This window comes from Octopus sinensis, linkage group LG20 (genome assembly GCF_006345805.1).
Source record: "Octopus sinensis linkage group LG20, ASM634580v1, whole genome shotgun sequence".
NCBI lineage: Eukaryota > Metazoa > Mollusca > Cephalopoda > Octopoda > Octopodidae > Octopus > Octopus sinensis.
Window position 1 is genome coordinate 21,641,542 of NC_043016.1, and position 12,691 is coordinate 21,654,232.

The 12,691-nt window shown below is 33.9% G+C and overlaps 1 protein-coding gene across 1 annotated transcript in view; it reads right to left on the reverse strand.

Moving 5' to 3' along the window:
* Positions 1–219: 219 nt before the first annotated feature.
* Positions 220–12,691, reverse strand: part of LOC115222459 (histone lysine acetyltransferase CREBBP-like) — a 90,047-nt gene continuing 77,575 nt past the window's right edge. Inside the window, 5 exon segments of the mRNA XM_036511557.1 lie at positions 220–5,533; positions 5,856–6,137; positions 6,304–6,474; positions 11,631–11,834; positions 11,947–12,226. Coding sequence (XP_036367450.1) covers positions 3,791–5,533; positions 5,856–6,137; positions 6,304–6,474; positions 11,631–11,834; positions 11,947–12,226 — 2,680 coding nt within the window. The 3' untranslated portion in view covers positions 220–3,790.

The following is a 12,691-nucleotide window of genomic DNA, read 5'->3' on the forward strand; positions in this document are numbered from 1 at the left end:
TTGCTTTTGGTGGACAGAAATATTGAAGTCCAACAATAAAGAAAACCAGTGAGTTTGATATCAAATTAAATTGAAGAGAACCTTGGGAAAAGCTGCAATTTTTTAAATAAATTGCATGTTTAACCTTCAAATACACAATATTCCTTAACATATACTATAGTCCTTTAAATACAATAAAAATGCAAATCAGTATGAAGCAGGAAGAAAAAAAAAGAAATCTTTAACATATTTTAATAATTTATTCAATAAGGGAATGGTGACCAATGCAGCAAGATTGGTAAAAATAAAACATTCCTTCAGTCATTCATGTTTTGTTTCCATTTCAGCAAATGAGAATGGCACTTAAGTTGTCTTCAATGGTTCAGCCAGCACCCTATCTCACATTTATTCAGAGGACCCTTTCCATAACAGCTCAAATGCACATATCAATAATCCGCCCCAAGTTACTGAATTTTTGACATACCACTTACTAGAATATAGGACATATTTTGGGGGAATGGGTAGGTGTAAATATCTTTTGAATGCAAGTGGGAAATAGAACCCACCTACATGTACATGTATACATTGTGTATACATAAAATTGAATAAATAAATCCAAAAATTTCAAATTTAATTTTCATTGAAATGAAAATATTAAATTTTTTTTCCATTCAACCATCACCATCTAAGTGGAAGTGTTATCTAATTAGCAATAAATACTATTTGATAAGTATTTTAAATACATTTTATTAATTTTTTAGGATTTTTTTTTAAAAATATATTTTTTTGATATATTAAATAGTGAGATTGCTAGGATGTTTGCCAAATTTTGAATTCAACAGAAGCAACAGCATGACAAGAAAAATTGAATGAAAATATTTCTCTAGCTATGGCATCATCTGTACTGAATAGTTATATAGTTGTCTTTCATCAATGCATTTTGCAACAAATCTTCAAAAAACATATTGAATGATCCAAGCAATTCTCTGTATAGTGCAGTGAACTCAATCGACATAAACACACAAGAATGAGTGTGTGTGTGTGTGTGTGTGTGTGTGTGTGTGTGTGTACGTGTGTGCAAAAAGTAGTTTGTTAAAATAAGGAGAAAATGCAATTTTCGGGAGACAGGTCCATTAAAAGTTGCAACATGATATTAACACAATGCCAACTTGAAACAGATTTGCAGAGTTAATGCATTAACTTCCTTTGCTGGCTTGCGACATCCAAATAAATGATTTATATTTCAATGAGGAAAGAAAAAAAAATTTTAAATTTTTTAAAAAAAGAGAAAAAGAGAAAAAAATACCAAAAACTGGATTTCAATTAAGACAATTTCATCAACATTAACATACTTTTCTTGAAGACAACACTGTATTCTTAAAATTATGACTGAATTGAGTCCAGAATATAAAAATTTCTTATCCTATGCTTAACAATTTATAATCCAGATTTGGGCTATTAAAAATTTCTAGAAAAAACTGTCAAGCAACATAAAAATTCAAGTAAATAAATGTTTTAGATAACAATTTCCTAAAATAGACGTTTAAAAATTTGTAATTTAAGGTTAGTTAGAAATATTCAGTTACAAATAGATGCCTGTGCTAGGAGCAGAATTATTTAAAAAGAGAAATCTGAATAAAGTATTCTAATAAATTTTAATTAAAAGATTATACACACATATATATACACACACACACACATATTTATACACACACACATACACACACACAACTAGATATTTGAAAGAGTGCAACATTTAATAAACCACAAAGCCTCTTAGATATCATAGACACATTCACAATTTTCTTTCTCTCTCTCTCCAGCTCCCACTCATAGAGGTTCTTCAGTTAGGTTTTTAGCACTTATATCTTAAATACCTTGCATATAGTGTGGTTACATAAAAATTATTATTACAGAGTAGATCTGGACAAAATAAAAGAATTAAAAATTGCTAAAAGCTGATAAAGAAAATCACTGAAAAATTCCAAAGACTAATGCTTATTAAGCTGGTACAAATACTTAAAATAAATATGGGACAATAAATAAGGATTGTTGACAATCAGAATGACATTTCAAACTATTCATCAACAAATAGTTTAATCTGACTTCCTTCTTTAATAGTAAAGCAATTTTTTTTTATCAAATCAGCTTTTCCTCTTCTGTATGTGTATGTGTGCGCGAATATTTTACACTTGAATAATTCTTCCATAATCTTATAAAATCAATAACTCTTAATCTTTAAAATGGAATCTTACCCTCATTGAAAAGACACTAATTCTTGCTTCATGGAATTCGTTTGGCAGTGTCCACAGAATTTTCTTTTTCTTTTCCCATTTTTTTTTCACATACTAAAATAAATGCTCACTTCAAATTGCATGATGCTTAGGTTTCATATAAATGAAATCATAGTGCACATAGTTATACAAACACAATTGTGATTTGCAAATATTTTATCAAACTGTTTTCCGAAAGCCATATTTTTTTTTTTTTTTTGTGTGAAATGTCTATAGTACAACAGGAGCGTATTTTAAAAGTTATCAACAATTATCTTACAAATAGAGTTTTGAATGAGGACTCTGAAATAAGATTCAATAAATTTTCAGAGTTTAGAATGCAAGAAAAACTTGCTTTTCTAATACTTTCTGGCAAAACAGCACAAAACATTCAAGGACACATCTACATGAACAATAACAGTATCAGTTATTTAATTTATAAAGACTTCAACAAAATTGCTGTTACAGAAAGCATGGCAGCTATGCCATGATAGCTTAATCCTCTAGAATGGATAAAAGTGCAGCAGTCAAGCTTATCAAGTCTGTATTTGACTGGACTTGACTACAATGTGAGCTTTCTAAGGGGAAGGAAAAAAAATTAATATAATTTTCTTTTTTTAATTTTCAGGTTTTTTTTTTTTCGGTTTTGGTAATGTATGTTATTTGTCTAGTATGGACAATTATGTAAGTCTGTAAAATAACACATAAATGCAATTAAAAATGGATTCAATAATTGTTCAAACTGATAGAAATTTTACCAGCACAAAGGATAATGATTAGTCTTATGCCTTTTCTAAAATTTTAAAATTGAGGTGGGTTTAATGAGCATATCTATTTTACAAATGAGCAATGGTGATCACTTCTCAAAAGGTAGCTTTTCATTGATATGTTAACTGCAACAATAATGTTGAAGCACAGTGAATCAACTTAGAAACAGGGCATCAAGCAATCTTGTTCTGTCGTCAGTTCACACCTATCTCACATAGAACTCACTTGAACATAAGCCTTTGAAATAGGAAAGGTGCACACATTTATAAAGATATTAGTATATCATTAAGTAAAAATGTGTGTCCGTACAACAATTCATTCTGTGAATTGAATTCGAATAAAAATGTTCTGTGGAAATAACAATATAGGTCATTAGGTTTATGCACACTGATTTGATTAACCTTTTCTTGAAATGAGTGTTGAATCCTAAAACAGTAACACCTAAACAAAGGATATTGGTTCAACTATCTACCAGAGGAAGAACTAGGCACATTTGCAATGCAAAGGATGACAGACTTTCCATGAACTACCTATACAAATTATTGTGTACAGTTTATAATTAGATAAATTCTTGTCCATTGGTAATGTGATAGAAGTTAATTCAATTGCTACCTACAATTTTTATGTATAAAATAAACATCTCTTCCTCTGAAAAATTTTCACTTTTGTTCTGGAAAAAACAGACAAAATATAACGTCAATGACCATTCTCTACAATGGGTTTTATACAGATCACTTGGTTTGCCCCCTTTACTTTGTTTTCAGTCTTCACTACACCTTTTCAACCAATTTTAAAGAGTCTGGATTTATTGAAGCAACTTCAGAGTCTTGTCCATGTGATAAATCTGAAGAACTAGGGCTTTTTAACTGTGAAACATTACCATGAGTTTGTAATTGTGGAAGCATGACCTGATCTGAATGAATTTGATTAGGATCTGGTGTAGTGGCTTGTCCAGCCACAACCGAATGTGGTGAATGAGTAGTAGGAGGTATATGATGTGATTGTTGAGGCTGTCTAGGTGAAGGAATGGGTTGCTGCCGTGGAGATGGAGTAGGTTGTGGTGAACGGACAGTTTGTGGTAATGTGGAAGTTGGGGGTGAACGAACTTGTTGCATAATTTGTTGTGGAGAAGGAGCAGTCTGTTGAGCAAGCATCTGTTGTGGACTAACAGGTTGTCCACCAGAGAGATGCTGTTTTATTTGTTGTTGATGCTGTTGAACCTGTTGCATCATTTGTTGCTGTTGGAACTGAGCCATATGCTGGGAACCATCTCCTTGAACTCCTTGCTGAGGAAAATTCATTCTTGTTCGTTGTGTAAATTGGGGCTGTGGTTGTGGCTGTTGAAATGGAGTAATCTGTTGTCTAGGTATAACTGGACTCATTTTAGAATACCATATTGGTTGCTGCTGTGATGGAAGTTGTTGCCCTCCTGGTTGTTGGAGACTTTGCATATTAGGCATCTGCTGTTGCTGTTGCTGCTGCTGTTGCTGCTGCTGCTGTTGCTGTTGTTGTTGCTGTTGTTGCTGTTGCTGCTGCTGTTGATCTTTATTTTTAAGAAAAATTGCCATTAAACTTGGATTTGATTTTAAAATATTTAAAATCTGAGTTTGTTGTTGTGGTGATTGCGGGGTTTTCAATACTTGCATTAACTGCTGCATAGAAGCTTTTGATTGAATTTGATTCATACCAGGGTTTATAGGAGCACCAAGTTGTTGTGGCTGTTGCATTGGCATTCTCTGAGGTGGCATTTGACGTGGTTGTGGTGGTGGTTGTGGTGGAGGACCTTGTTGACTTGGATAATTTTGCCATGGTTGCACCATGGCACCCTGTACAGATTGTGGCATGGGGTTCATTGGTTTTGGTTGCATAGCCTGCATTTTCGCCTGTGGTGGTAAATTATTAATAGGTCCTGATGGCTTACCTAAAGAAACAGCTTGTCGCTGTGCAGCTTCTTGAGCCTGACGAGCAGCTTGCATAGCACCTGGGGGTGGCCCCTGAGGTTTCCCCCCAAAAGGAGGTATTTGTGGCTGCTGAGGCATAGGCTGAACATTATTACTATTAGAGTTCCGTTGAGACATAGTTTCCATGCGCCGCCTAATCATTCGTGCTTGTTGCAGTCTTTGTTGTAATTGCTGCTGTGTTAATTTATGTTTAATTTGGAAACAGAATGGAGCCGGGCATTTATTTTCTGTACAATGTTTTGCATGGTAGCAGCAAAGTGCTAGCAACTGTTTGCAAATGGGACAACCACCAGTAGTTTTCCGTTTACATATTTTTGTGTGTGCTACAACACGTTTCATTCTCTGACAATTTGCCAGTCTACAATTAGCATCTCTACACTGATATGCATGAATAATAGACTGAATACATCTTTGAACAGACTGCCGTCGACATTCCTGAGGATTTTCTTGCTTTTCTGCTGAAGTAGCTCCATCATCAAGGTCAAATCCAAGTTTATCCATTTTATGAGGATGACCTTCTTTTTCATAACAAGGAACACAAAGATCAAAATCCTGCAAGATTAAAAAAGAAAAAATATTTTATAATCATTTATGTACAAATATAAATCAATCTCGATTTTGTAATTTTTAATTGTTAGCAGTATCAAAGCTAAACAGGGTTCCAGTAAAAACTAACTGAGGTATAAAAATATAGAGCTGTTTGTATAATACTAATATTCCTAATACAATTACTTTTGGCCTATTACTGATACATATTTTAAATAAACTATAGACAAATAAGTACAAGATAGTTCAAGTACAGTAAGACTACTAAATTAGATACTATATTTTCATTTTCAAGTAATAGCATATTTAAAAAAATTTTTTTACTTACATCACACTGTGAACAATGGTACCGTGTTTCAACAAGAGACTTGCAGTGATTACAATTATAGGCAAAGCTGTCTCTTCCCTGATTATGCAGTTCATAAAGTAAAGCCATTGATGAATATTTGGCTCTTCGTAAAGAAGAAAATTCATAATGTTTTTCCCTAGCAATAGTGAGAAATGCATCCCGACCATCCATTAAATCACAAGAAATTAAGGGATCTGGGTCTTCAATATGGGGTAAGCTCCCTGCTGACTGCACTGAGTGAAGACGGATGACAAAAAAGACCTGAAATTTAATATATAAATTAAATTAATACAAATTAAATTAATAAAAATTACAAAAAGAAAAAGAAAAAGAAAAAAAAAACTGAATTAATTTTCTAAGTTATGAAAATAAGATAAATTCAGATATGTCAATTATGTTTTATAATGAAATAAACGTGATTACATACTTCCTTGTGTTTTTCCATAGTGGAATATAACTTTGCTGAGAGATCATTTCCACCATGAGGAAGATTTGTTTTCTTATTATTTTTCCGTTGGTTGCTTTTATTTTTATTGGCTTTTTTATTTCGACCACTTTTCTGGCCCTTCTTTTTGCCCTGGCCATTCTGAAACGATGACTACAAATATTTTAATAATTAATGGTAATCTGTAAAGATGAGTGGCAAGTTAACAACTTCGGGACATACAAATAAGATATAAGAGTACGAGTGAATGAATATCTAAATATATGCAGACATTTATACATGCTCACTTGATGTCATAAATCTTGACCATGGATTGTGACTAGAAACAGCATTTGAAGGCAGTGCCTGTCAATCTCCCTAGTCAAATTGTCTTGCCTTCATTAGCAGGTTTCACAGGCTTTCCTCATATATCAAATTCCTGCTTAGTGCATGTTCCAAAGAGAGTGATCACTAGCAACCTCCTCCCACCTTCTAAAGACTGTATAAAGAAATTTTAAATCTTTCTTGCAGATTAACAACAGGTCTTTTGGAATCCTTCCACTTGATATGTTGTGTATGTGGACATAAGTCATGTTCTCATAGTAGGTGACTTAGTTAACTAACTCGTGTACTGAAAGAGGGTCCCATTAAATGTATCCCCCAAAAGGAGGCCAACACTTTTCTCAGGTTGGAGAGAAGCCCAGTTTGTTGAACTTTTCACAATCCCAGACTAACAGCTGAGCAGAGATCTTGTGAAACAAAGTTCTCAGATCACATCACATCGACAAGCTGTCCAGTGCTCTCTTTGACACCTTTCCAGCAACACCAACCCTGTAAAGCAATTCACTGCAGCCATTTTAGCCTGCTAAACTACTGTGGTCAGACCTCTAAGTTGTAAGAGTGGGATCAGATTATGCAGACTGATTCTTGCTTAAAGCCCTACAGTACCAGGAATGTTTACACAGCCACTTGAGGATGTGAAGAACCTGCTATCATATATATATGTACATGGATGTATGCACGCACACACACACAGAGGACTACTTATCTTGTGTTTCATGCTCTTAAAATATTTCTTAGTCATACTAGGAAGATTAAAAAAGTGAGTGCAGAAGTCAGTGAGGAGCAAGGTGGATTTGGGACCAACAGAGGTGCAAGAAATGCCATATTCTGTCAAGTCAGATCAACATCATTTGTGTTAACTGACACCAAAAGGCAGCCATCAAAATAGACTGTGAATTTTCAGAACCAACATAGATCAAAAGAGGAGTAAGGGAAGGATGTGTTATCGTCAAACATACCAATATTTATACTGAGTATATATTCAGAGACTGAAATGAAAGGACACACACACTGTATTTCTAGAATCTTATCTTCACCAAGATGGGTGAGTCTTCTTAAGTACTGCATTTCTCCAGTCATCCTGATCTTTTGTTATCTCCTCTTTGAAAGCCTCAAGAACAGTCTATTACTACTGCCAATGTCTTCCTGGCTCTTTCAAACACCTCCTTAAGTGATCAGCACTGCTTTATGCAACTGTCCTTATTCACACTGGTGCAGCCTCATTTGATTCCTTTAATTGCTAATTTTCTCTCAACATATTTGAAGTATATTGTTCAAGCTCACAACTATTCTTTCTAGTCTTTGCAAATATTCTGTATTCTAAAGCAGTGGTTCTCAACATTAGTGGGCTTAAATTTTGAGGGTGCCTGCGAAAATTTTGAGAGGGCCTTGGAAATTTTCTAGCTGTTCACTTTATTGAAGAACTGACTGTATGAGAAGAAATGTTCTTTATGAAAGCATTAACTGATACAAAGAGTGAGACTATATTTGAAGTCATCAAATCTTATTTTGAAGAAAAAGAAATCCCATTATTGAATCTGCTGCAAATTGCTATGGATGGTGCAATGACAGGTAGACACAATAGATTTATAATGAAACTGAAAGAACCCACCACCACCACGTCTTGTCAACCCATTGCATCATCCATTAACAACACCTTGCTGCTAAATCAGTCAATAGTAAAATAGAGAGTGCCTTCCAATAAGCGATTTCATCTGTCAATTTTGTCGAAGCCAAAGCTTTTAACAAAAGGCTATTTTCACAACTCTGCGAAATTGAGGAGAACCAAAAGCTTCTGTTACATACCAAAGTTCGATGGCTGTCAAAAGGCGATTGTCTCTCACGCCTTGTACAAATGTGCAATACACTTCTGCTTTTCCTTGAGAACATGCAACTTCAAGCAAGCCAGCAGAAGCAAACTTCCTGCTTGAAGTTGTGAATGATCTCAACACAAAGGCAAGAATTTTCTATCATGCCAACATTTTTTCGCAGGTCAATGCCTTTAAATAAATTGATTCAAGGATGCAGTGCAATGATAGTGGATTGTACTGAAAAGAAATGGTCTTTCATAAACAGGCTTGGTTTATGGGTAATTCAGCTTCAAAGGAGTGAATTTGCTTTTTTCAGTCATCTTGTTAAAACAACCATCATCAGCTGTGTCAGCCATTTGAAGAGTTTGCAAATGGAACGAGAAGACACTTCCAGGATAAACTCGACTAGAAGTCACCAAAGTAGCTTTTTTACCTTCATCATCATGATGTCATTAGTGATCAAGATCTTAATCCCTAACTTGCAGCTGGTCTTGATCTTAAGGAGAATGCAACCTTAATGACAAAGTTGAATAGAGACGGTCTTCATGGCCGGCTACATGTAAAGACAGCATTTACAACACAAACCCGTTCCGCCTCTGCTTTCTAACATCCTGGTTAGTCGAAGCTGGATTTTCTGCAGTGAGCGACATTTTTACTTCACCACCCCACCCAAAAAAAGAACCGAGTGTTCTTTCTTTGAATTGTGAAAAGAGGAGATTTGCACCTCAAGTTGAACCGCTCCTTTGAAATTCAAATTGATAACCTCACTGAAAAACACCAACCACAATGTAGCCATTAAATTGCTTCTTCAATTGTTATAAAATAAAAATGTAAATGTACTTTTCTTCCATTCTTAGATGGGCTTTTTTGCTTGCAGGTTCCATAAACAAGAAGGTATTATAACACTGATGTATTTAATTAGCGATTGTGATTGTGCCTGCATATGAAGCTGCATGTGGAAACAATTACTACTTTATGGGGTTTATATTCCGAAAGAAGGTTGGATAACTGGTTTAGAGGTCAGTGGGCCTGTTTTTTGTTTTTTTTTTAATATATATATATATATATATATATATATATATATATATATAAAGAGCCCGAAGGTGAAAAAAGTTGAGGACCACTGTTCCAAAGCATCATACAATTTATCTTTCACCTTGAAAGAGAAAACTTTTGATGCCAGTAAAAGCTCTCTGAACTTTCTCCAGCCTGTTCTCATTTTTGCTAGATAGATGCACCAGTATAATAGATAGTTTCTGTTACTGAAGTGACTTAATTATTGGTGGAGGAAACTGTTCTGAAAGTATAGTTACTAAAAATAAAATTGTCCTATTCTTAAAATAAAATAAAAAAAGTGTTAGTATAAACAGAGATAAAACTCCCCTCACCTTTTTGCACATTTTCATTATGAAATATTATTTATTAGTAGATTATGAAATTTACAGGCAAACTGAGTTACTCTCTTTAGAAATAACATTTACTCTTCAGAAACAACTTACCCAAGAATACAAGAACACTCTGCTGAAAAAAAACATTTCCAAAACAGCAAAACTCCTGTAGCATGTGCATCAAATTTTAACAGCAAACAAAACAATGTAAATAAATGATAAAGGGATTTCAGTTTTCTCCCTTAGATTAGAGAATTCAGAACTTTATGAGCATTTTGATTTAGGTGGATTCACCTAGATTCACAGTGTGCAAGGGTTAATGCTGTATATAAATTAGATATAGATTAGTTATGCAAACAAATACTGGCTCTACCACTGATGGTTTAAAAAAAAAATTTTATGCACATGTACACTTGCTGAAAAATTTTAGCAAAAATTTGAGTTGCATGCAAAGGCAGTGATACACACAAAATTGTTCACAAACTTAAATACTTAGAGGTCCTAACATAGTGTTTAATTTTACAGTTCAAATGTTAATATTTGCTGGATCATGTTTATACTTGTGCATGAATAGCCCATTCACAATACTTGCTTTTGTTACATGATAATATTCAGAATATATATAGATGAATGTTTCTGAAATTTGGACAATATACAAGAGATTAAAAACAAATACTAATGACACTAATTTGGTGATCCTTAAGTTTTACTATTTATGTTCTTAGCTCTTTACCTATAGTTTTAGCAAACCTCTCCTAGATAAGCAAAAGTGCTACTTGCAATGGATAAACAATTACTACCAAATGGTCAGCTGTTAAAGGGCCCACATACTAGCAAAGGCTTTGTTCTTTTTTTGTTAAAGATTGCTTAATTTCTAAAAGACTAACATCATATAGGCACACTTACAACGTAAAAATCTCAATTTACTCATTTCTAAAGCTACTTTTCCCTTACAAGTATGTATAATGAAGCAGCACTCTACAGTTGAGTGCCTTTGTTGAAACTAACTTGTTTGTTTCCAAATAAGGTAATTTATTCCATGACTTCAAATGTTGAAGCATGAATATGTGTGACCTTTGTTTATGTGCAACACCAATGTTACAAAGCACTAAACCCACGAGAAGTTAGCGCCTTAGGTACATATAATATAGCATCTACATCTCCTATTGCTTTTTCTTTTGGTTCTAATCTTGACATCAGCCTGAGACTTGGTATTTCAGTATCTCTCTGGCACAAGTCACTACAAATTATTCCATGTGGCTAGTAAGAAGCTTTGACTTTTTGTTAATGTTGCTCAGGCATCAAGGCAGTCCCAGCCAAATCAGTAGGAATCTGCTGACCCTTTTGTGAAAGCCCTTGATGATGGATATCTGGACCTTATAGACCAACAGTAGACAAAATCCATTTGGGCTTTCCAAATCATGAACTTGTCAGGTAGACCTGACTTATCTCCCAAGCTGCATACAAATACTTTTTTCATGTTTTTCACTGGTGTTTCTATGGCGGATTGTATGTGTACAATCAACTGTGAAGTTGATTTTGCAGTTACTCTTTATTTCTTTAGCAATATAGATTTGACTTCACCAGCTAGATGTTTGAATAAGCCTAGATAACTAGCTCAAGACCTTGCTGAGTTTTTTGTTAATGTTTGTTTTGTAGTTTTTAATACAAGGCAGGCATAAAAACATAATTCACTTCACACAAAAAATTTACTTACGCTGGTACAAATATATGAGTAGAGAAAAAAGAAAGAATAATGGAATAACTCTTAATCTCTTACTGAACATACTTGGCCGGCTTCTTCTCCATCGCCCTGTTCAGCAGCCTCTTCAGCTGCAGCAGCTTCAGCTTCCTCTCTTTTACGTTTTTCTTCTTCTTCTTGGTCCAGCTCCTTGATGCTCTCCTCCAGAACATTAGGCCAAAAATCTCCTTCAAAATATGGCATCTCAGTTGCACTTGTAAGGTTGTTTTCTACTGCATCTTTTAAAATGTCCTAAAATGTAAATAACGAAATTTGTTAAAATTTTTTCAACATTAAAAGTTGTTTTGAAGCAGAAATTAATACAATATCAAATAAATAAAAGACTGATATTCAAAGCAATTACCTTATAATCAATCACAACACGCTCTATTATAGCCTTATCCAACATTTTTTTATACCACTCTTGAAGCCGTTTTGGTTTAGGGATCTTTTGTTCCGGAGGATGGCAGTGAAAAATGTAATCATCTCCTTCACTAGGGGGACAAGCCCAAATGTGAGCCATTGTGTATCCTAATCGCCTAACATATTCCAAATAAGCAATTAGAATTTCATGATAAACAGCCGTCCTGAGAGATCTTGGTTGGAAAAAGTGAACGCTATCCAAATATGATATATACACACGTCTGTAGTAAAAATAGAATTTTCACTTTAATAATATCATAGTATCATACAAAATATTGCTAATACTTAATAAAAAAAAGTGTTATATTAATACATTTATAAACTGTACCAATTTTTTTAGGCAAGAAGCTTGAACAGAATTAGCATAAATTTAGGCTTAAAAAAACAAACAGTATAATGAACTACTGTGCATAACCTGAAAAGAAACACAAAATTGACAGCACTTTAAAAAGAAATAGCTGAGGGCACGTAAATTATTGAATTTATTAGTCCTTCACCACCAAAATATCTAGTTTTACTTCATCATTTTAAAATCAAAATATCAACATACATCCAACAAATATAGTTAGCATTCTTGTAGCATGAAATATGTTTGCTCATCTATCTTCCAAATTATTGAGAAACTGAGTTTCCTCCATCACTATCATAGTCTTCTTTGTGATTCAAAAGCCTTTGACTATACCAAT